Here is a 24847-nt window from a genome sequence, read left to right as displayed (position 1 = left end):
AAATAGATACATGATAAGAGTTATATATTTATATGAATAGGAGAACAAGTTGTCAGAATGTGGTTCACTAGATACATGTGCATATATATTTGTATCTATTCATGTATGTATGTATGTGTGTGTATATATGTATATGTATATTCTTATTTACACGGAAGCCCTTTTATTTTATTAAAGACATTAAACTATGATTTTATTTAACTGTTTTCAGTTAATTCAATGTCTTCGATAGTTTCAGTAATTTCTTTAGTTGTTTCATCACTATCAGCATTATCAATCTGTGGAACATCTTCCACCACCACAGTTTCTTCCATAGTAATATCAGGTAATGATTCATCGCTAAAACTAGTTAAAGTTTCTGGTGTCTCAATTTCAACGAATTCCTTGGTGTCAATATTGTTTGAATTAGAATTATTTGGTTCAGATTCTTTTTCTAATTGTTCAGTAATTTCTTCTTCATCCTTTAATTGTTCAGTATAATGTTCAGGATACTTTCTGAAACAATCCTGCATTTTTTGGAACTTCTCTACACAATCAATACCCTTTGGATCAGCTTCAGAATAAACAAAACATGCAAAGGCTTCTTTAAACTCTTCACCACATGGACCGTGTGCCATACCACCTAAGCATGGGCAATCCCAGTTAATTTCACCTGTCTCTGGATTATATGCACCTTCTTGGTTAACTTCCTCTTCAGTTTCAAAAAATGTTTCGCCATTTACAGTTTCCAAATCCTTTAATCCTTCATCGTTATAAGCTTCAATGTGTTCTGTGGAAGCAGGCTTAGTTATAACCTCAGTTGGTTGTTGTTGTTGCTGAACCTTCGTTGAGTCGTCAACTGTATCAGATGTCTCGATAGGATCATTCAGTTGAGTGTTATGCTTCTTTGAAGTATGTTTTCTAGGGGAAACAAAGTATAATGCACCACCAGCCACAAACAGAGCCAAAATCTTTGCACCTAGTGTACTATCAAGTGTACCATGAGTATTATACTTGTTCTTAGTATAGTTTGAATAAAATTTTTTTGTAGTTTGTGAACATACCCCATTATTTTTTGAATAAGATGTAATATGGAGAAACATATGGGAGGCAATTGGGGTAACTGTAGTCTTGGTTAGAAAACTTTTTGTTTGAACCACTTTACAGTTCTTAACTAAAAGCGAACGAAACATATTTTTGCACAGAATAAGGACTATTAACTGCTGATAATATATTGAAAACCAAAATTAATTGATCTAGTTGTATGGTTTAAATATGTTAATGACAACAAGTGGGGGACTAATCTAGGATCCTAATTTGGAGTTGCAATATTCTAAATGTGCTTCCTACTTCTATCATATGTCTTAACATGCAATGTCAGTAGTAATAAATCTAAAAGAATAAGATGTACAGACGATTCGAAGTGAATTTGCTAGTTTTTATTATTCAAACCAATCACCCTTTTTCCTTATGTAAAAATAAAAATATGAAAACACTTCCGCCTAAAAAGTTTATATAAGGCTTTGTTTGGAAATTATTTCCGTAAAAACAGTTTTCGGATTATGCGGAATAAGGAGGTTTGTGATTCCGTTAAACAATCAGAAAGCGGAAACTGGTTAAACTATATAAGAAAGAAACGTAAAAGGCAGTAATGATTTGGTATACTTTCATTTCACCAATCTTTACTGAATATTAGAAATATGAATTGATTAAAAAGATAAGAGTAAAAACAGAAAGATCTTCTCCAATCCGGGGAATAGTTTGGTTTATACTGGCGTTTTAAATGCAGTTCCATTTTTCAACGGATAGGAAAAAGTCAACTACACGACCCCAGTGAGGATTGAACTCACGATCTTGCGATTAACAGTCGCACGCCTTAACCAGCTTGGCCATGGAGTCTTAACTACACATTAGCTTGTCGTAGATCAACCTTGATATTATGATTATAAAAATATTGTTAGGGTTTTGTGATGATTGTCAAGAAAAGTTCTAGTTTGGATTTATAGGACTTAGGGTTTGTTGATAAATCCCACATGATTGTTGAATACTATGTAACAAAATGAAACATTCATGAAACATTAAATAGCTAATTAAGGAGAAATGTATCTACGGTGACAGTCGTTACAGAACCTCAAATAAGAAATTATCAACCCATAGTTCATATAGAAAGGACCAGTATCTTGGTATCTAAATTTATATGTTTGGTTGATTTATAATTATATGTAGCACATTGTATAATACAAAAAAAAAACAAGCAATAATCGTTTAATTCTCCTAGATATATATAACGTTCTTATATATTTGTTATTGCCCTTACTATTCGTTCAATAGTACTGTTAAAAAAATTGGTCCTCAGTCCGAACTATAACAGCTCTTGTTGTATTATGAAGTGGTGAAATTCTTTGTGTATTCCAGGGAAGCGCAAATAATATTAATAGTCATTCAAGTAATCGAGATAGTAATCAATTATAGGCGATAATATAATTACTAAAATGGTCTTATATATTGAGCGGCTTATATCGAGCTAATTTATTTATTCAAAGTTACTTAACTTGTTACTTGCTTGTTGTTCTCTTTTTGTTCATATATAATATATAAATTATTTACAAGAAACGGTTATGGAAGATGATCTTTTATCTCCAGAAAACGTTGTCCTTTTATATGTTTTCTGGAGCTCGATCGATTATTCAGATTAGTACGTTAATGACTTGACTGATTCACCCTAAAATTTATTACATTAATTTAGGTGCACTAGTGGATTAGAACTGACCAAACAATTGTTGTGGAATAGAATAGTTATAACCATCAAGATTACATAAGATCCTGAATGAATCTAGAACTATTTATTGTCTTAATAAGCCATACACGTGCTACAACATTAGATGCTGCATAATAAAGAGATTGGATTACATAAGATTTAACAAATCTAGAATTTACCTATTGTTTTAATAAATCCCACGTGTATTACTAATTACCATGATTAGAGAATTGGGGTGCAGTTTCTAATTCATTAGTGTACCTGAATTAATGTTGTTGGAAAATGAGAGTTTATTACTGCTATTTCCATAAGAATTATTTTTAATTAGTTTTTCTGTATATTATGCGGTGTACGGATGTACCATAATATCAGGAAGACATTTTATTTTTCACCAAATATGTTTTTCGAAGATTTGAAAAGAAATGAAAAACTTTAAAAGAAAACTTAAAGTAAATAAAAGAATGTGTACTGAATACACTATATATTAAGTATATATATGTATTTAGTACACAATACAAAAAGCATCTATAACTTAATGATGTCTACCATTACCATGGATGCAGAAGGCTCCAAATTCTAACATTAAAAAATGAGAGTTTTTATATCACCGATATTTGCCACAACACTTGCTTTTTTTTTAATTTGGTTTTTCTGTAAAATTATGTAGTGTATGGATACATCATAATATATGAAAAATATCTTATTCTTTCATTAAAAGTGCTTGCCAGAGATTTGAAGAAAATGGATTTTTTTAAAAGAAGTATTGGAAGTAATATAAGAAGTTCACACAAAATAGAAGAAGCATCTATAACTTAATGATATATATCATTATCATGGACACCGGAAGTTCTAGATTGTAATACTTTCTCAGAAGTTTAGCATATTAAATTTAGAATCTTAAAAAAAAAAAAAAAGAGATATGAAGAATGTTTGATGTCAAAGTGTAATATTTGTTTAATTATCGTCTTTTCCCATTTTCTAAAGCAAGCATATATAAATGAACCTTATTTTAATTATATGTTTGGCAGTATAATGTATTGATGTTTCTGTTGAAATAGAATGTTCTATAATGAAATAGATAGAAAAATAAGATTTTAGCAGACACTAAAAGATAAATTGTTGAGTAATAATCGTTGAGAGGTCACCAAAAGTTGTTGAGTTTGTTTATTAAATATCTTACTATTCGTAGAGGAAAATGGCTGAATGTTAACATATATAAAGCCAAGGATTTCATCATACATTATTTTTATCTTATTTACAATTTTTGTATATTATTATTTCTATGTTGTATATAGAGAAAGAAAGTGAAGAACTTTATTATAATTTTGTATACTAAATCTGTTTAATATAATATTGAGAGTGTTTGCTATATATCCAGTGAATACAGGCGCTCATTCTCAACAGTTTCTCAATATAAAATCATAATATCAATAAAAATCAAATTGATTGAATTTGTTTATTCTATCAACTCCTCTTATATTTCACAAAACTTAAAAAATAAAAAAAATAAAAAAAGGAAAAAAAAAATTGTCAAGAATCTTGGATGATTATACAACATTAATTTAGGTGGTAACTGCTGGATTGATATATTACCGATTTGAGTAACATGTAAATATATCAAAGAAGAAAAATGTTTGTTTTGCACATTCAACGTTATGGAGATAAGATTAAACAGAATCAAAATAAATTAATATATTATGAAAAATTGCCAAAAGGTAAACATATATAAGTAGACAACTTTACTTATTAATTTTCCAATCTGGATGAATAATATATATACATCGTATCTTTATGTTTCTTGTATATTTATATAATTATTAATTCCCAATCAAGAGATCGAGGGAAAATTACACTACATATCAATATAATAATAATACACAATAATAACATATTGTATGATCACCGACGCTAAGAACATGTATACTAATATTATTCAGCCAGAGGAGTAACTACGGCTAAACTAAGAACTACTATAACACACAAACATAAAATGAAGAAAATACTGCCAAATATATACCTGGGAATAGGCCGTTTGCTTTACATTTAAAAATATATAATAAAACCAAAAGAAAAAAAAAATTACAAAGCAACAATTATACAATTTATATCTGAACATTATTGATACTTATTTTTTTGAGTATTTTAGACATGTTGGAACTAACTTTTTTCCCTATAACAAATTAAACAAAAGAATATATCGATTAATTACAACTACTAACACTAACAAACATCTTCACCACACCTTAATATATGAAATAATTAAATAAAACCAAAATCACTATATTCAATAAGTGGCAACGAACAAACATTAATACCAGTATGTTGCTCCTATTAGTTTAGAAAAAAATTAAGAGGTAATAATACTAATATTAAAGTGTGCTGTTTTTTTTTTTTCTTTTTTCTTTTTCCTTGTATTGTATCTTTATTTCTACTGATTACTGGACTACACTTATTTACACCTAAATAATATTCTAACAGATATGTAAAAAAATGATCACAAGGTGTGAAATAACTTCTTAGATACCTTCTTATTTTTTTTTGTCAAAAGTGATAATCTTATAAATTTGTTCTTTTTCATACTTTAATATATAATAAATAAAGCAACACCTCATATACCAAACAAACACAAAAAGTTTATATGAACCAGTATAAAAAGAATAGTTCATCACAACACTAATATGGTTGTTGCTTTTTTTTTCCCCTGATTTATTTTACAGATCCCTATTCTGAAATTATATAGTACTGTTGGGAATGAGCGCCTTTATTCATTGGATATATAGTAAACATTCTCAATATTATATTAAACAGATTTAGTATACAAAATTATAATAAAGTTCTTCACTTTCTTTCTCTATATACAACATAGAAATAATAATATAGAAAGATTGTAAATAAGATAAAAATAATGTATGATGAAATCCTTGGCTTTATATATGTTAACATTCAGCCATTTTCCTCTACGAATAGTAAGATATTTAATAAATAAACTCAACAACTTTTGGTGACCTCTCAACAATTATTACTCAACAATTTATCGTTTAGTGTCTGCTAAAATCTTATTGTTCTATCTATTTTATCATAGAACATTCTATTTCAACAAGTACCACAATGTTTCAACACAATCACTATAAAGCGCAATATCGCTAATTAATAGAGAATAAATAACAAGATTGATCATATATTGTAAGATGAAAAATTTAAATCTTTGATACATAAACAAAAACCAACTAAAAAACTCAAAAAATTTCCCGTTTATCTATTACTGACTTTAATATACTAAAAGATATATTCAACGATCTAAAATGTAGTTAGGAAATTGCACTCCACTATATATGATAGCACAAAAAATATATAGATATCTCTTTATAAACAACTAACTTCCTCATGTGTATACTTTGTTCTTCATTTTCATTTTTTTTTACAAAGGTCTTCCCCGTTGTTTTCCTTTTCTGTTACCTTGTTCAAAAAGTTCAATAAAAATGGTGAAAAATATGAAAAGAAAAGAACAGTCATCAGCGTAAGATTTACCCTCATGATAGGCAAAGTTATTACTGAAAGAAAGATGCATTTTAGGGAGAACGAAAAAGGTTAATGTATTCCAATAAACAAAACAGCAACTCATCTTCTGGAGGCAACTCACAGAGAAATGATATTCTTCCAACATTGCCCCCATTAGTTACCAGAGAATCATTTTTAGAGAGATATGAAATTAATGATGAATATTATACAACTCAAGATACTATACTAACACATAATACAGAAACATCACGCATTACACCTATCAAAGACAAAGATCAAAACTCTTTCATAAAATCATCATGGACCTTACCAGATCTTGTGCCTCAAAGAAGGGTCAATAATTATTCTCCTTTAAATAACCGATCTCCCAGCATGGAAAGTCCTAGAAACAATAAAATATATTCACCACTACAAAGTCGAACTCGTAGGCCACCACCTCCACCACAATCACTCCAATCGTCATTTATATCTACACAGTATAGTAGTCAGTCATCTCCACTTAAAAAAAATTCGAATATACATGAACAAATAACACCAAATGATTACATCATAAAACTAAGTGATCTGAATTTACAAGACAATTCTCAAAGTTCTGAAGCGTTTACTAAACCACCACAAGTGCCTACTACATTGCGTGATATAAGTGGGTTGAGTAGAGTCTCGGAAAGTATAGATAGTTGTTATTCTTATGCAAGTTACACTTTTAATGACTCTTCTGCAAGACATAGTAGTTATAATTCATTACTGGGTGGTAGACCTTTAGAAGCTGCACCAAGTGTGATTGTTCCAACACATCCTTTTAACATCTCAGATCTAGATGAAAATAAATTATATCAATGTTATTCAGTTTATAGATTATCAGATATATATGAATGGATTTTAAAAGTTTACTTCGAATGGTTTACAGAGTATATCTTTGGTCAATTTGAATTTTATCAAATGATTCAAAGATTACTGGAATTCCAAATTCCAGCAAATTTTGACCAAGATTTAATTGACTCAAACGTTGATAGAATTATAAACTCATTATTAATACAGAAGGCCATTAGGTTCGAACCTAATATCATTTTTGAAAATGATGAAGAGACTACAGAAGAAAGTACAATAAGTAATATAACGGTTGTTACGGCTGGTCTTGACATCCAAGGTATATTTACTGAGCTTCTTCCGTGTTATTCATTTGACGATACAATCCAAAATGAACTTTACATTAAATGCTACTCTACAAGTTGTCATAGTAGATCAATGACCGTTTCTAAAAGAGATGCAGTTTCTTATTCCAACATCATCAATAAATCAGTTGGAGTATGGGCTGATTATTGGAATCTTACTGAAGAAAATTTAGGAAATATTAATCCCAGAGATGTACAAAAACAAAGTTTTATATTTGATTTAATAATTTTAGAAGAAAGATCATTAAATATGGCAAATGCAGCCGTAGAAATATATGGGAAACAATATGACCCATCTTTATTACCTGATGAACCTAATTTTGCCAGTTTAGCATTTGATATATTTATCCCTTTAATTAATTTACATACAGAACTTTTATTAAACCCTATCAATTGGAAAATTAAAACAAAGGGAAAATTCATATCTGGTATTGGTAAGTTATATCTGAAATGGTGTCACGAGGCTCATGATGCATATATAAATTATGCAAGAGCAATGGCTACGGTTCACGACATTATAAAATATGAGAAGAAAAAGGGAAGCCCATTTGCAAAATGGTTAAAAATGATAGATAATAGTCCGGAAATTACACGTTCTAAGTTATACCATGATGTTATCTTTTTCGGTGGCTTTTTTAAATCATTACAGAATTTACCTATTACATTAAAATCAATTCTTAAAAATACTGATCCTTCAGATGAAGATCATGAATACATATCGCTCGCTACTAAAGAAATTGAAAAACTAAATGAGGAAGTTGATAGAGTCCATGGAGATGCAATAGATCATAGAAATCTTATAAGGTTCTCCAGACAACTTATGTTTGATAGCAGAAAACAACAAAATACTACAGGCTACTCAAATCTATCGACACCCTTATCAGCTACTGAACATTCAAATAAGGCCAATTCTTTAATTGAGGATAAATTGGATTTAGGGTTGTTAAACAACGAAAGGAAATTAATTTATTCAGGCTCAGTTTATAAGAAGAGAGAGAATTGGCTGGATTCCACTTCAGTATATATTGCATTACTAGACAACTATTTTCTAATAACAGAAATCACTGTTAAAAATAATAAAAATTGGTATAAATTGATTGAAAGGCCTATACCAATTGACTATTTAAGTATTGAAAAAAAAAAAAGATCGAAAAAAAGAGAAAGCTGGCACACAGATCAATCTTCAACAAATATTCAGACAGATAACATTAAACAAACACCATTGACTGTATCAAAAACTACAAATTTCAATTCTACAAGTCAAAGAGTATTCTTTAATTCAGATATTAATAGTTTAACAAGTAGTGATTCAAATAATGAAAGTGATCCCGATACATTAACTTTTAAAATCAGAAATACAGCAACGAATGAATCATTTACATTTATTACTTCATCTATAGTAGAAAAGGAAATATGGACCACATCAATTTTGAAAACTATCCAAAAATCCAAAGAACGCATTCAAAATGTAGTTGAATTTGAAATATTAAGTGCCAGATTTGCCTATACAGAGAGAGAAGCACCCTTAAGCTTACCAGTTGCTATAGAAGGATCTGAAATTGATATTGCTTTAAAGAAATATGAAAAGAAAGTTAAAAAGGAAGTAAACCTACCATTAACCTGCACCATCTCTGCCAGTACTATGTTCATTTATGAAGGGAAAAGTTTTATACTTGTTGCATGCAATTATGGGGTATTTTTGAGACTAGAAAATGGAAGGGACAGTAACTTTCAAAAGGTAGTTGAGTGTGATTGTGTGACAAAAGTAGAGGTGAATTGCAAACTTGGGATACTTTTCATTCTAAACAATCATAATCTTCTCTACTTTAGTTTGGCTAGTATATTAGGCGCCTATTATGATAAAAACAAATATATATCAGATAATACAATTATTGGTATAGTCATCAAGGATAAAGTAGACTGTTTTAAATTTGCAGAAGATTTTGGTAACTCCAAACATTTAATTTTCACAAGAAAAGGCAAGGTCTATGTTTTGACTCCTGAATTTGATCGAATTAGTAGACAATTAAAATATTTCAAAGAATATAAACAATATCGATTACCTACAGGCTTAGTGAACATTGAAAATATCTCTGTATCAAAAATTGTCTGTTTTAAAAAATCATTTGTTGTTTGTACTTCGAAAGGGATAATCTTATTTTTTGATGAGTTTTGTGATGATGGAATAGCTCTTCCTATCATTGTGGATGTTGCAGAATTTACAGAATCGTTAAATAAATTAAAATTTGTAAAATCGGTGTTTCATGAAAATAACCCATTATATTCTTCTGCAGATATTCTAAAGTATCAAAAACTGAAAAATATTCTTAAAGAAATTTATACAACTGGAGGAAACCCCTTAAATTGTTTTCAACTTAACAATGGCAAAGATTTCATTCTAGTATATGACAAGGTTTTAATTAAAATTAATTGCCACGGAATTCTAGATAACTGGAAACAAAATGTCTTGATGTTGGATTTTTACTGTACAAATACTATTTTATTTGAAGGTTATGTGCTTTTAATGTCAGAAAGTTTGATTCAAGTATATGATATCAATAAAGCCATGGATATTCCATTACAAGAACTCATTCCATGCCAAATAATTAAAGGTAAAAAAATATATCTGTTAAATGATAATCTTAATGATAATGCTGTAATATTAAAATCAAGTCATCCAAATATACCTAATAGACAATTATTATTAAAATGTAACATTACAAATTACTAGATTTAAAGTTGCATATAATTCTATATTTGCTGAGTTATTCTATATAAAAAATCTTAATATATTCATATAAGATATTTTAATAATACTTGAACAAGATGATACCCGTTGGTTTAATTTATTTGTGTAAGTAAAGTATGTGTTGTTTTATATTATACTAATAATTTATTTAAATCTTCCAAGCACTTTCTATAATACCCAATTTATCTAAAATAATTCTATTAAAAGAAAAAAAAAATAAACAAACGACATATTATTTAGGATGAGTGCTACATGAAAAAAAAAGTTAAAAGAATTAAATTATTATCAATCCAATTATATATGCCTTCATGTTTTTAGACAAAAGAATACCCCAAGATGCCTATTTATGAAACATTGAACATTGATGTGTTAGTATATAACATATTCCTACCTTTTATAAAATACCCATTTTTTTTTTTGTTGCCATTCAAAACAGTCATCTCAGGGCGTATAATTTACATATTGGGCGTTTATACACTATGTATGTTATGTTTTTCAATATTTAATTGCCTAGTTCAAAATAGAATCATCAACAGGCAAAAATGGTTACCATTTGATCAGTTAGATTCTCCGGTAGCAGTTGTTACAGGTGGTAGTAATGGATTGGGGAAGGATCTGATTTCCCAACTTCTAACTAGCTCACAGAAAATTAAAATTATTAATATTGACATAAAGGAACCAAATAAGAAAACACTGGATGCTAGTAGAGTGGTCTTTCAATGTTGCGATCTCACTAATCCCCTTGAAGTAGAAAAAATAATTAAAGATATAAAATCTCGATACGGAAACCAAATATGTTTAATTATAAACAATGCTGGTGTGAGATCTTCATATTCGGAATATAATCACATAAAGGATTCTGAATTACAAAGAGTAATGCAAATAAATTGTTATACACCTTTTAAAATTATTCAAGAATTAAGACCAGAACAGTCTTCAAATTCTCAATGTTATATCATTAATATTGCAAGTACATTAGGTATATTATCACCTGCTAAAACGGCTGTGTATGCAGCTAGTAAAGCTGCTTTGACATGTATGACCAATTCTCTGAAATTCGAATTAAATACACAAAACTATTTCAATACTAGAATTCTTCTTGTTATTGTGGGACAGTTAAATACAAATATGTTTAATGGTTTCAAGGCACCAAGGCAATTTTTCGCTCCTGTTGTAGATACAAAACAGCTGGCAAAGAAACTAATAGATTGTTCAATGATTGGTAGACAAAGGGTGATATATGAACCTCTTTATGCTAACTTTGCCTATCTACTGATGTCTATGCCTTCATGTATTCAAAACTTTGTTAGATCTTTTTCCAAAATGGACACATGTTTACCAACTGAAAACTAATAGATATTTGTCCTCATGTAGTATTATTTACTATTTATCATATTTTATAGCTTTACTCCTGAGCATTTTTCTGTATATATTTGCTTGATACACGTAATGAGCTAGGAAATTTTTTATTTTCAAATACCATGTCTACAGACATTATACATAATTTAGTAAATTATGACCACAGCAATTTAGTCACCTACTCTTTCAGGTATTCTCTTACTTTTTTATATTCTATCATCCGTGTTTAATTTCTTATCTCTTTTTGTTGTTGTTGTGATTAATTTTTCTTTATTTCACATTTTTAGTGAAATCTTTGTGAGATATCCTTAGCCAAACAGTTGTATAAGTGAGCGCATGAATACTATAACGCTTACTCATGGTTATTTCCGTACATAGAACCTTAAAGTTGGCTTAACTTAAATAAGGTGTTTTGCCAGTACTGTATAACTATTCGAGTCATATAACTACCATCCATCGTCACTTATCCACCTATTTTTTTATTTTTTGGCATTTTCATTCGTATGATATCATTCTAATACTGATAATCAGTTCAATATGAATGATAACACTAAAGACCAAGGATCTCATTCTTTCGACCACCAAATAGATATCAATACAGAGCAAGTCAATCTGGATGGTAAAAATAAGAAAAAGACACCCAAAGGAGCTAAGAACCAGATAAATATATCGAACAAAAGTCAAATTAATACGAAGAAAAAATCCAAAGATGAAAGGCTAAATAAATCATTCAGAACCAAGAGTCACAAAAAATTTAATAATCAAATAAAAGAAAAAAGGAGAGCTGATTCAACTTATAGAAAATTTTCTGATGATAACTTAGATTTGTCTATTCAAGAAGAAATTATGGGTGGAAATTTCAAAATGAAGGGTAAAAAAGCTCAAGTACTGATCAATCACCTATTAGATTTTAATTTACCCGAAGTAGATAGAGATACCCATTCAAATGCTAGAAGAAAATATTCAAGTAAGAAAAAAATCGATGAAGATGAACATATCAATTTAACAGGCGATTCCTTTATCAATGTTAATTATCGTCTATTAATAGAGGACACGGGAAATTATTCTGAACAAATCAACGATCCAAATTGTATGATTAGCGATGACAAAATTGTATCTATAGTTGTATCTTCTGGACAACAGTGCCCAATCTGTCTGTGTGAGAAACCTATTGCGCCAAGGATGGTTGGATGCGGTCATATTTTTTGTTATTCATGCTTGCTAAAATTCTTCTCTATAGAAGACAGGTTTAAAGACAAGACTACTGGCCAAATTAAAAAAAAAAAATATAAAGAATGCCCATTATGTAACAATATTATCAGGCCTCAACGAATCAATCATGTGACATATTTGGAAGATAGCGCCTTGTATATTAAAGATGAACCAATTCCCAAACCAGGTGCTCAGGTTAAATTGGATCTAATGTTTAGAGAGAAAGCTTCCATTCTAGCTTTACCAATCGAAGTCTGCTCTAATATTCATGAGATAATTAATATACCAAGTATAAATAATACTAATGAAATAAAATATAGTAGATTAGTTAAATGTGATTCCTCTTATAAATTAAAATTATTAAATGAGGATATTGAGGCTATGCAGATACAAAATGAGATTGACAAAGCACTGTATAATGATGTTAATGATCAACAATTCATTGACTTAGCATTAGAACAAATAAATAACACAATAGTATCAATATTAGATGAAACCCAGGGCAATTTGACGTCTAATTTCATAAAGATGAAGATTGGAAAGCAAGAAAGTGAAAATCAACCTTCTATGACTATTGATGATAGCTCGGGATTCTACTTTTATCAAACCTCACATAATACTTCTACTAAATACTTTTTAAGTCCCTTAGATGTTAAGATTTTACTTGAAATTTTTGAGAAATATTCAAATTTTCCCTCTACACTAGAAGTTCAAGTAGAAAACATTCACTATGATACTGTAGTTACAGAAAAATTAATTCATCGTTATAAGTATATGGGTCATTTGCCTTTAGGTACAGAAATTGCATTTTTAGACATTAATTGGAAGGAAATGTCAATTTTAACTGATAAAGTGTATGAAAAGTTTAGTGGAAAACTAAAACAACGTTATAAAGAATTAAATATAAAAAGACAAAGAGAGGAAAGAAACAAGAAACTGTATGAGGCTAAATTAGAGGAAGATATTATGGCATTTTATAAAGCTGAAAACGGTGTCTTTTCTCTAACTTCAGAACAAACTGCAGATTATAAAAAGCTGCTTGATTCTGGTACAACACTAGAAACTTTGTGGTCAAAGAAAATAGATAATTCTAATCAAAGTATTTCATCAAGCAGTAATAAAAACAAAGCATATAAACAGAATACTGTATGGGGTACATCAATATCTGTTATTCCAGACGAAAAGACATACAAAGAGGACGAAGAATTTGCGGCAATGTTACTTCAAAAAATGAGAGGAAAAGATCACGAAATAGATGATAACTGTAATTATGAGAATCATGCAGCCAATGAAGGGATGTATGAAGATACTTCAGGTCAAACTTTTCAGAACCAATCAAGTCAAAATGGACAAAATGGGATGAGAAAGAATAAAAAAAAGGGTAAAGTGGTACTATTCAGTACCTAGCCGAAATAGAGAAAAATATATATGTATATAAATATAAATATATATATATATTCTGTCTAGACATGGATAATAAATGTATATTATATATCACATTTTTGTTTTAATAAACAACTTTGTATATCTAGAATGTACAGACATTTAATGATTCTTTTAGTGATCATAAAACCATTTTGCGATTGTTTTTACATGATGTTAATTGAACACTGACATGCTTGTCATTTAAAGGAAAGCTGCGAACAATAAAAAAACTTTAATGCTCTCAATAAGGAGACTCAAATGTTGTAGTATCTTGGAAACGATACCTACAAAATGATAACTTCTACGAAACAAAATACCATAATTCTTACAATTACTCTAATGAAAAATGTATATAGAAACAAAAACAAAGTATTCCAATCTTGCCTGCAATTCTAGTTGGACCTTCACACTTTAATAGTAATAAGCACTCTATTCTATTTCCGTTTGATTGGTTTTCTGCTTACAGATAGCAAGCCATTGAATAATAAATAATTCAAGTAGAATCTTTCCATTTAAAGATTTGCGGAATAAAAAAGATTTTTTGGAAATTGCCTGGCAAGATTCTGCGGAAAGTAATTCCACGGCCTCTGGAAATATCTCTTCGAAGCGAAAACAAACGGATGGAAAATAAAAAAAAAATCGATTCCAATTTGAGATAAACATTAATAATGGACTAACTAATACGAAATATTCAATCTCTCGAGGGAAAACATGCTCAGAGAAATAGGAAATAAACGAATAAGCAAACACGACGAAAAATTCCTTCTTTCAATATTGTAAAGGGACATATACTAGTGCATCTCAACCGTTGATAGATATTTGTTCCGATAATTTCATAATTGTAACCACGTTAGTAGCATACCCGGTCTCTTTTTAAGTACTTCAGTTATTTAGGGCTATTCAACGAACTATAGACTAGCTAATACACTTATCTATCTAAGATATACTTTTTGAAACAAAATGAGTGGTAAATTTGTTCGTGCTTCTAAATATAGACACGTTTTTGGTCAAGCTGTTAAAAGAGAATTGCAATATGAAAATATAAAAGTGACTAATAATGCTTGGGATTCCAATATCATTAAGACAAACGGAAAATTTATTTCTGTTAATTGGAATGCGTCTGGTGGTGGTGCCTTCGCAATTGTGCCAGTTGAAGAGGTGGGTAAAGCACCAGATCAGGTACCACTTTTCAGAGGACACACTGCACAAGTATTAGATACTGATTTTGATCCATTTGATGACCACAGAGTTGCTTCTGTGTCCGATGATTCAAAAATCGCTATCTGGGAAATTCCAAAGGATTACTCCTTCCACAATTATTTAAATGAGGATGGTGAACCAAAGGATATTAAACCAATTAAAATTATGTCCGGCCATACTAAGAAAGTAGGCCATGTTTTGTTCCATCCTGTAGCTAAAGATATTTTAGCGACATCATCTTTGGATTATTCAGTCAGAATATGGAATGTGGAGACAGGCGACAATATTTTTACTTTGAAACATCCTGATATGGTCACTTCTATGTCATTTTCTTACAATGGGTCTCATTTGGCCACTGTATCTCGTGACAAAAAATTGAGAGTATGGGATATTAGGGCGGAGAAGGTTGTCAGTGAAGGTTCAGCCCATCAAGGTGCCAAAAATCAAAGAGTTGTTTGGTTAGGTAACTCTGACCGTTTGGCTACTACTGGTTTTTCTAGATTAAGTGATCGTCAAATAGGTATTTGGGATGCATTCAATTTAGAAAAAGGTGACTTAGGTGGATTTTACACTGTTGATCAATCCTCAGGTATCTTAATGCCTTTCTTTGATGATAGTAACAAAATATTATACATTGCTGGTAAAGGTGATGGTAACATTAGATACTATGAGTTCTAAAATGATGAATTGTTTGAATTATCGGAGTTTCAATCAACTGATCCACAAAGAGGGTTCGCTATAGCACCAAAAAGATTTGTTGACGTTAAATCAAATGAAGTATTGAAGTGTTACAAGACAGTTATTGATCAGACCATTGAACCTGTTTCATTTTATGTTCCAAGAAGATCTGAGGAGTTTCAAGATGATATTTACCCAGACGCGCCATCTGATCAACCTGCTTTGACTGCCGAAGAGTGGAGGTTGGGTAAAGACGTTGACGGACCGATATTAGTAAGTATGAGATCTATTTATGAAGGTACTGCACCAACTTTTCATAAATCTACAAAACTAGCAAAATCCAAGCCAGTAACAAAGGGAGATGAAAAGCTTTCCATGGAAACAAAAACTGATGAAAAACCTCAGTCATCAACTACTACCACCACTACTTCTTTTACTTCTGCTACTACTGCCTCAAGTCCCTCTGTAAAAGTACCTACTGTTAATAATACTGTTCATAGTGAAAGTTCTACTCCAACTACATTAAGTGACAGTTTAAAATCAAATTCTTCGGTCGATAAACTTTTACAAAAATCCAGTAATATTGATCAAGATAATGCTGCAGAAGACCCATCTAGAGATACATCTGGATGGGATGAAGAAGATGAGAGACCTGCCACCCCTGAATTACCAGTAGAAAGAAAAGAAAGCGTTTTAACTAATCCAATTGAAAGTCCACCAAAACAAGATGGACCAAAGAACAGTAAGCCTGAGCCAACATCTATTGCTACAGATGTTATTAATAAAATCACTAAGAAAGAAGACATCAAACCAGAGGATAAGACAAAAAAACAAGAAGAAAACAACATCCACTCCTCTACACATTCTGTTAAGTCCATGGGTTTAAAACAATCCGTGGAAACTTTATCAAATTTGGTGTTGAAACTGGAACAAATTGTGGAAAATTTAACAGCTTCTAATCTTGAAAAGGATGAAAGACTAAAAGCATTTGAAGAAAAGATTGAAGCTTTGATAAATGAAAAGAAATAAAAGTAGGAAAAAAAAAGATAAGTGATGATGATCATGAATATGTAGGTTTTTTATATTTATTTTTTTTAAAGACTGAAAAAATAGTGATTTGTATAAGTATTTGTTCAAAACATTCAAGATGAATTATAAGAAATCAAGATATCGACTTAAAAATAAACTTGCAAATCGATAATATAACACATAAACACTGTAACCGGTGCTTGGTAATTGGTATTCACCCACTCACTTCATCTGTCTGATCTCGCAATCTTCTATGCCAATCTCTGTCTTCTTAACTTCACACATAACCTGTTTCTTCATCCAAAGCACATGACTTGAAAAAAGAAAAATAAAACAAAAAACAAAATATGAAAAGATTTCGTTTCGCATCGTTTCTTTTTGCTTAAAATTTTTCATTTGGAAAAGACACGAAATATTGAGAATAGAAAGAAAAAGAAACAAGAGAGAGAAACTTTCCTCATCTTGAATGTAATACACCTTTATAATGATCGTCAAGTTCTTGTTCTGACATCCACATAGAAAACTCCTCTACTATTGCAAGTGCTCTTTTGTATTTTTAAGATACCCAGCTAGTCTTTTTATCTTTGATAAATCGGAAAAAAGAAGGCTAAGATTAAGAAGTTATATCCTCCTTTCTTTTTTTATTCGTTTTTTGCAATCAGCCTTTAATTTTATTCCTTATACATATAAATAAATATATACCTATATATATACATAAGTATCCGTATATTCAGCATTTTGATCTCATCTTTATATTACAATTAGCGTATTCAAAGGACTAGAATTTTTTTTTAATATTTGTAATTTGAATTGAGATCAATACATCTAATCATTTGTTATTGGATATTTCCATTGCAATTGCGTAAATAATTATTACAATAATTTACGTCCTTAACTCACTATAGTATAACCATTATTTCTGTACTATTTAATGCTTAATAACCTTGACTTTAATTCAAGATCAAGTTGATAAAAAACCACAAGGAAAAAGCTGAATATAATAGAATCATCAATTCGCAATAGAAAGTAAACGAGAAAAAGAAATAAAAAAAACACAGTTAAGAAAAGTTATTTTAACTGCAATTATTTATATCTATACATATAAGGATAATGTCTTCTACTTCACCAAATTCGTCATTAGATAATGATTTGATTCAAAGAGCAAAATTTTATTCCATTATAATTGAGCAGGTTTATGCAGGTAAAAATAAAGAGATCAACGAATCCCAATTACTTGGCGAACTTTTGAAATTATTATCCGAAATCCCACAAGATGTACATCTGTTTTGTAACCCAACTATCAATCCAATTTCGATATTTTGTCTAACCATATTTTCTTTTAATGAACAAGATACTATTAACTGGATTCAAAATAAATTTAATCCTATCTTAAGTCAATGTGATAAGTGTATTTTGAATTTTAGTCGTGGTAAATGTAATATGTTACAACATTTTGCTATTCAAAGAAATGTACCGCATGAACATGTATCTAAGTTTAATGATATAGTTTGTCAGTGGAGAATTAACAGTTTATTTCCAGTATTGAAAGATATTCGTATTATTGATGAAAAAACTGTTGATTTTAATAAGACTTTAGAAATGGCAATATATGAAATTATTTGTAACCCTCATATGTTAAGGCTAAACAAAAATTTTAAAAATTATTTTGATGTCATATTTAAATATTTGTTCAATAGTAAAAACGAATTTTTGAACTTTAGTAACCCAGAGAAAGGTCTTACCACTTTTGTACCCGGTATAATTTACTGTTGGTGTGAGGGGACACAAGAACAGATTAATTGGTCCAGAGATTTTTTAAAAAAATTACACGAACAAAACACTATAATTGATCCAAAAAGTTTGACTGCTGACATTCTACAAGAAGTTTATTTCCATCTATTGTTTATAGAAAATCCGGCTAATTGGGATACTGTAATAATAACACAATTTTGGATGAGATTTTATCCCATATTTAAGTTATTTAATAAAGAAGTCTTTTTGGAATATTTTTTGGTACCCAAAAATATCGAATCCCTAAAACAAAATATTAGATATCCAATTGAATCAATATTCATTCTTTGGTATAACCATTTGGTCCATCAATATAACAATAAACCTTTAGATTATTTATTAAGAATATTAAAAATGTTTCTTGAGAAACTGGGTTCTGAATTTTGGAATAAAATTGAACCATATTCTTTTCATAGTATTTTGGACAACATATTTGACAAAAACATATTTGCTCTGCAATTGTTGAAAATTCAAAATGTTCCAATTTCAACAGATGAAATAGACCAACTTTTCAGACTTGGCTCAGTATCAGATCTTCTGTCCTGGACTCTTCCGTTTTATCAATCTTTGTCAGAATCCAAACGTATTCAAATGGTTAAAAAAGTATCTATAGCCTTCTTAAGGCTCATTGCTAATAATTCTAGTCTACAACCACTCCCGAAAGCTTGTCTGATGAATTCTTCTACTGCTTTATTAAGTGCTGTTTTAACAATTACTGAAGAGGAATATTCACAACTTTATAATAACGAAGATTTTCAAACAATTTTATTCACAAAAACGGACTCCAGAAACTTGTTAAACAATCCTCTAATACAAAATATTGTCATTGCTTCAGCCACTGATCCTAATGGGTTTTATCCTGGATTAGGTAAATCTGCAATATCAGTATCAGAAGGGTCAATGTCCATTATCACTAAATGCATAGATTATGATATTTTGTTGCTGTGTCAAAGAACGTATAAACTGTATCTAGGCAAAAGTATTAGCGAATTACCAATGCCTCTGACGTTGTTAGAAAACATCACATCAAAGATTGATTTACGTTCATTTGAGAATGGTCCCTTATTGGCAAAAGAACTTTTAATCTCATTGAGAAATATCAATGGTCTATTGTTAGTTCCGGCAGAATTACCTGCTGTTCAAAAACACAATTCAACTGTGGCTAGTTATATTGCATTTGCTACCAAATTGGTCGAGAAATTTACTGATATTTTACCAAAACAGTTATCTCTAATTTTGACCGAAAAAGAACCTTCTCTTGGGTTTTGGTCATGTATCTTTTCCTCTAATACACAGTTATATCAAGCAGCAACAAATATTTTGTATGACACCTTTGATGTCGAGGGTAGATTGGAAGGTATTCAATCCATAATGAATCGTTCTCTAACTAACCAATTAAATGCAATCAATTGTGTGCTCAAACAGTTAATCAAATGTGAATTTTATGAGCCATGTCCAAGAGCTGTTAGAGTACTAATGGATATTATTAGTTCATTCGCAGACCCTATTGGAGGCATTTTAGCTAATTATTCTACTTTAAAAACTGAAGAATCAGGAAAAGCTCTTATTCAGTTTTGGGAGTATTGTTGGAGATTTATGGATACAATATATCGTTGTACACTTACTTGGGCATCAAAATATGAATATTCAGAATTAGAGAATTTTACCAAAGACACTTTAGAGTTAAGTAGATCATTAATATCTTTATACAGAGAAATATCCGATATCCTTGGAGAAAATAATGTTGAACTTTTCGATTGTATTTTAAAAACTTTTGATAATATGCTATATTGGTTAAGATTAAGTGATGAGGAATTACTTGATTCTTGTGTTAAATTAATTATGGCTACTGCGGATCTAGCCCAGGAAAAGAATATCAATTTTGATGATATATTAATTGAAAAAATGGCCAAATATGCGTCCAAATATAGGAAGTTTTCAAATAAGTTGACAGAAGCACAATCATCTCAAATTTTAGCTAAAACAAGATTATTCAATGTCAATATTACAAATCAAGTTGTGGAAGAGGCGGAGCAATATCACAGAGAAAAGGATAAACAAAAACAAAAAAGTCTACAATTATCTAGTCCATCTCCTTCATATACTCCTGTTGAAAGTAAAGCAGATTTCCTTCAAAGAAAAGCCCTTTCATCATCTATCATTGGAAGACCTAAACAAACACAGCTGAAAATAACATCTTTTGGAAAATTTCAAGTCACTGATAGCCCATCATTACATGTACAACCAATTGCTAAACCTCTATCTAGAATGGAGCAGGCTAGAAGACAATTACTTAATAACCGAATTGTTCATCCTCCCAGCACTTCTGTATTCCATACAAGACCAAGCGCCAACAAACCAAAACATGAGGAGAGTAGTGATGAAAGTGATTCTGAGGCAGACATCGAATCTGCCAGAGAGCTATTTGCATCTACTAAGAGTAAAAGCAAAGGTATTGAAATTTTGGATATCAATGGGAAACCCATTAAGAAAGACACTCTTGCTCAAAGAAAAAAGATGGATGAAGAAAATATGAGAAAGAGATTAAATATCGATTTAAATCCACTTTACGAAGCTATCTTACAATGGGACTATAATAGAAACAGTGAATATCCAACAGATGAGGGAGCAGAAAAGTATTCTGATATATGTGATGAATTTAAATCAAGTGAAGAGTATGTACAGATTATGAAACCATTATTACTATTAGAATGTTGGCAGGGTCTTTGTTCTGCTAGAGACAAAGAAGAACATATTCCATTCAGCATTGTTGTGGGTAATAGAACTGCTGTGTCTGATTTTTATGAAGTCTATGCGTCTGTTTCGAAACAAATGCTTCAAGATAGTGGTGTTAATGAATCGGATTTGATTGTTTTGGCATATTTACCTAATTATCAAAGAGGCAGTAAATTATCCAATGATGATTTTAAATCGGCCTTAAATACTTGTCTTGCCAAAGTTCGCTCAATTAAAGTTACCAAGAATAAAGCTGTAGATTTAACCTTACGAATCCATAGGAATCATAAGTTCTCTAAATTCTTAACTTTACGTGCAGAGATTTTTGCTACGAAAGTTATGCAAATGACTACAGTAGAAAGAGAATTTCAAACCTTAGAAGGTTTACAATACTACGAATTAGTTAACCAAATATTGTTGGCAAAAACCTTACCACCCTCAGTAGTATCGCCTGAAGAATTTGAAAGGGTTCAATCTACTTATAAACTGAACTTATCTCAAGCTGAAGCAGTTGTTAATAGTGTTCTAAAAGATGGATTTTCTTTGATCCAAGGTCCTCCTGGCACAGGTAAAACTAAAACAATCTTAGGTATTATTGGCTACTTTTTATCTCTAGCAAGGACTAAACCTAGCAACATTATTAAAGTTCCTACCTCTGAAGCCTCAACTCAATCATTAGAACAAATGCTTAAAAAGCAAAAGCTTTTAATTTGTGCACCAAGTAATGCTGCTGTAGATGAAATTTGTTTACGTTTGAAAGGTGGTGTGCTGGACAACTCAGGGGTTCTCTACAAACCAAATGTTGTTCGTGTTGGTAGATCTGATGCTGTCAACGCAGCAATTAAAGATTTAACTTTAGAAGAACTGGTAGATAGAAAATTAGGTGATAAAAGTTTTGAATATACTCAAAATCCAGAATTGGATTCCCAATTCAATGACGTAGTTAATAAAAGAAAAGAGTTAAGAGCTAAACTAAACGCTGAAGACGGTTCTTCATCGAGCACTTTGTCAAATGACGATATTGCCAAGTTACAGTTAAAGATTCGTGAATTGAGTAAAATAATTAATGATTTAGGTAAGCAACGTGATGAAATTCGTGAAAAAAACTCTATTACATATCGTAGTAGGGAATTACATAGGAGAAATATACAAATGCAAATTCTTGCTGGCAGTGACATTATATGTTCTACTTTATCTGGTTCAGCACATGACGTATTAGCTACGCTTGGAATAAGGTTTGACACAGTAATAATCGATGAAGCATGTCAATGTACCGAACTTTCTTCTATTATTCCTCTTCGTTATGGTTGTCAAAGGTGCATTATGGTTGGTGATCCAAACCAATTACCACCCACAGTTTTATCTGGTGTAGCAAGTAATTATAAATATAATCAATCTTTATTCGTTAGAATGGCAAAACACAGCAAACCGTTCCTACTGAATGTCCAATATAGAATGCATCCAGAAATTAGCCGTTTTCCATCTCTGGAGTTTTATGATGGTAAATTAACAGATGGGCCAAACATGGATATCATTAATAAACGTCCATGGCATGAATGCCCTCCTTTAACACCATACAAATTTTTCAATATTGCAACAGGTCAACAAGAAAGAAATATAAAAACTATGTCGTTGACCAACATGGAAGAGGTAAAAGTTGCGATTGAATTGATAGATTTTTTATTTAGAAAATACGATTCAAAGGTTGATTTTGTTGGTAAAATCGGTGTTATTTCACCATATAAAGAACAAATGCAAAAGATGAGGAGTGAATTTATAAAACATTTTGGTGGGATGATTAACAAGTATATTGATTTTAATACTATCGATGGTTTTCAAGGTCAAGAAAAAGAAATTATTATTATTTCTTGTGTTAGAGCTGATGAAAATACATCAAGTGTGGGTTTCTTAAAAGATTTTAGACGTATGAATGTTGCTTTCACTAGAGCTAAAACTAGTTTATGGATTTTAGGACACGAACGATCATTGATGAAAAATAAATTATGGAATCATCTTATCAAAGATGCACATGATAGGCATTGTGTAAAGAATATTGAACCAGGCTACTTTAATAAAAAACCAGCTTATATTTCAAGGTATGAAAGAGATTCATCTAAGCAAGTTGTCGATGATCATGACCATTATGACCCATTGGAAACTACATTTAGAAGTATAAAAAAGACGGAAGATTATATTGCTAATAAAAAACTGTCCATACCAAAGGAATCCAAGACAGAAGAAAAGATCAAGAAACATATTATTGACGATAGCGGTGCAGAAAAGATCAAGAAACATATTATTGACGATAGCGGTGCAGAAAAGAAAAAGAGGAAGAAGGAGAAAGAGGTGGAAAAAGAGAAGAAGAAAAAGAAGAAAAGTAAAGACAAATCTAGGTATCCAGATGATGGAGGAATATCCAAAAATTCAAAGTTGGATAAGAAAGAGAAAGTCAGTGATAAGTCTGAAAATCCTCATGTCATTACAACGGGAACCAAAAAGAAGTCATCTATATTCGGTGGTAATACACTAAGTGATGAGTTGAGGACACCAATGGTTAAAAACAAGAAAAAGAAGAGTAAAAAATCAGAAAGGCATATAGCATTTTCGAATGATGTTGTATATATCCCAGATAACATCTTGGATAGATCAATTCAAGACATAAAGAATAATAGGCCACGTGAAAAGGAAAATTCAAACAATAAATCAATGTCTATTAAGAATGAAGATGATAATAATGCTAGAAAAAATAGTCGTTCTGAGGATGAAGAAGATGATTATAATCCAGATGACTATGTTCCTCAAATAAAAAAACCAAAATTGGTATTGTCAGATGATATAACTGACTCTAAAGAAACTACTGTATCTAGCAGATTGGTGACATTAGAGCCAGTTCTTCCAAGTTCTTTAGAGACAAGTCCTCCTATTTCACTAACTGAAGAAATGAATGGTAATAGTGGTAGCACTATAGAGGAAAATTTAGTTAGTGTTGAAATTGTTCCAATAACAGGTGATGCCAATATAAACATGAAATTAAATGATGTACCTAAACGACCTTCACCAAATCCGAAAGTTAAAAATAGAAGAAGTATGCAGTCTTCTTCTTCAAATCCCTTTATTCCCAAAAAGAAGCCAATTCAACGACATTAGAAAATTTAAATACAGATTATAAATAGACTAACCAAAAATTCAATTTTGTATTTGTGACGTATTTGAATATGGAAAAGTATATATTAAACTATA

The 24847-nt window shown here is 30.4% G+C and overlaps 6 protein-coding genes and 1 non-coding gene across 7 annotated transcripts; 5 read left to right on the top strand and 2 right to left on the bottom strand.

Moving 5' to 3' along the window:
* Positions 1–197: 197 nt before the first annotated feature.
* Positions 198–1172, bottom strand: MIA40 (Mia40p; the record flags this gene model as incomplete). The annotated part of the gene is made up of 1 exon (XM_064859255.1): positions 198–1172. The coding sequence occupies one exon, from the start codon at positions 1170–1172 to the stop codon at positions 198–200; it is 975 nt and encodes a 324-aa protein (XP_064714064.1).
* A 632-nt stretch (positions 1173–1804) lies between these two features.
* On the bottom strand, positions 1805–1878 carry PWA37_002699. The gene has a single exon. It is a non-coding gene; the product is annotated as a tRNA-Asn (tRNA).
* Positions 1879–6328: 4450 nt separating this feature from the next.
* On the top strand, positions 6329–10159 carry TUS1 (Rho family guanine nucleotide exchange factor TUS1; the record flags this gene model as incomplete). Its single annotated transcript, XM_064859254.1, has 1 exon — positions 6329–10159. The coding sequence occupies one exon, from the start codon at positions 6329–6331 to the stop codon at positions 10157–10159; it is 3831 nt and encodes a 1276-aa protein (XP_064714063.1).
* A 354-nt stretch (positions 10160–10513) lies between these two features.
* TDA5 (Tda5p) lies at positions 10514–11530 on the top strand (the record flags this gene model as incomplete). Its single annotated transcript, XM_064859253.1, has 1 exon — positions 10514–11530. One exon carries the CDS (start codon positions 10514–10516, stop codon positions 11528–11530), a length of 1017 nt encoding a protein of 338 aa, XP_064714062.1.
* A 543-nt stretch (positions 11531–12073) lies between these two features.
* Positions 12074–14155, top strand: MAG2 (RING-type E3 ubiquitin transferase MAG2; the record flags this gene model as incomplete). Its single annotated transcript, XM_064859252.1, has 1 exon — positions 12074–14155. One exon carries the CDS (start codon positions 12074–12076, stop codon positions 14153–14155), a length of 2082 nt encoding a protein of 693 aa, XP_064714061.1.
* A 978-nt stretch (positions 14156–15133) lies between these two features.
* On the top strand, positions 15134–17080 carry CRN1 (coronin; the record flags this gene model as incomplete). Its single annotated transcript, XM_064859251.1, has 2 exons — positions 15134–16044; positions 16126–17080. The coding sequence occupies 2 exons, from the start codon at positions 15134–15136 to the stop codon at positions 17078–17080; spliced, it is 1866 nt and encodes a 621-aa protein (XP_064714060.1).
* Positions 17081–18190: 1110 nt separating this feature from the next.
* SEN1 (DNA/RNA helicase SEN1) lies at positions 18191–24754 on the top strand (the record flags this gene model as incomplete). Its single annotated transcript, XM_064859250.1, has 1 exon — positions 18191–24754. One exon carries the CDS (start codon positions 18191–18193, stop codon positions 24752–24754), a length of 6564 nt encoding a protein of 2187 aa, XP_064714059.1.
* Between the last annotated feature and the right edge of the window lie 93 nt (positions 24755–24847).

Source organism: Arxiozyma heterogenica, assembly GCF_036370985.1.
Source record: "Arxiozyma heterogenica strain weizmannii chromosome Unknown scaffold_21, whole genome shotgun sequence".
NCBI classification, from domain to species: domain Eukaryota; kingdom Fungi; phylum Ascomycota; class Saccharomycetes; order Saccharomycetales; family Saccharomycetaceae; genus Arxiozyma; species Arxiozyma heterogenica.
Note: the sequence above shows the minus strand (reverse complement) of the source record. Positions and strands in the feature narration are given on the sequence as shown.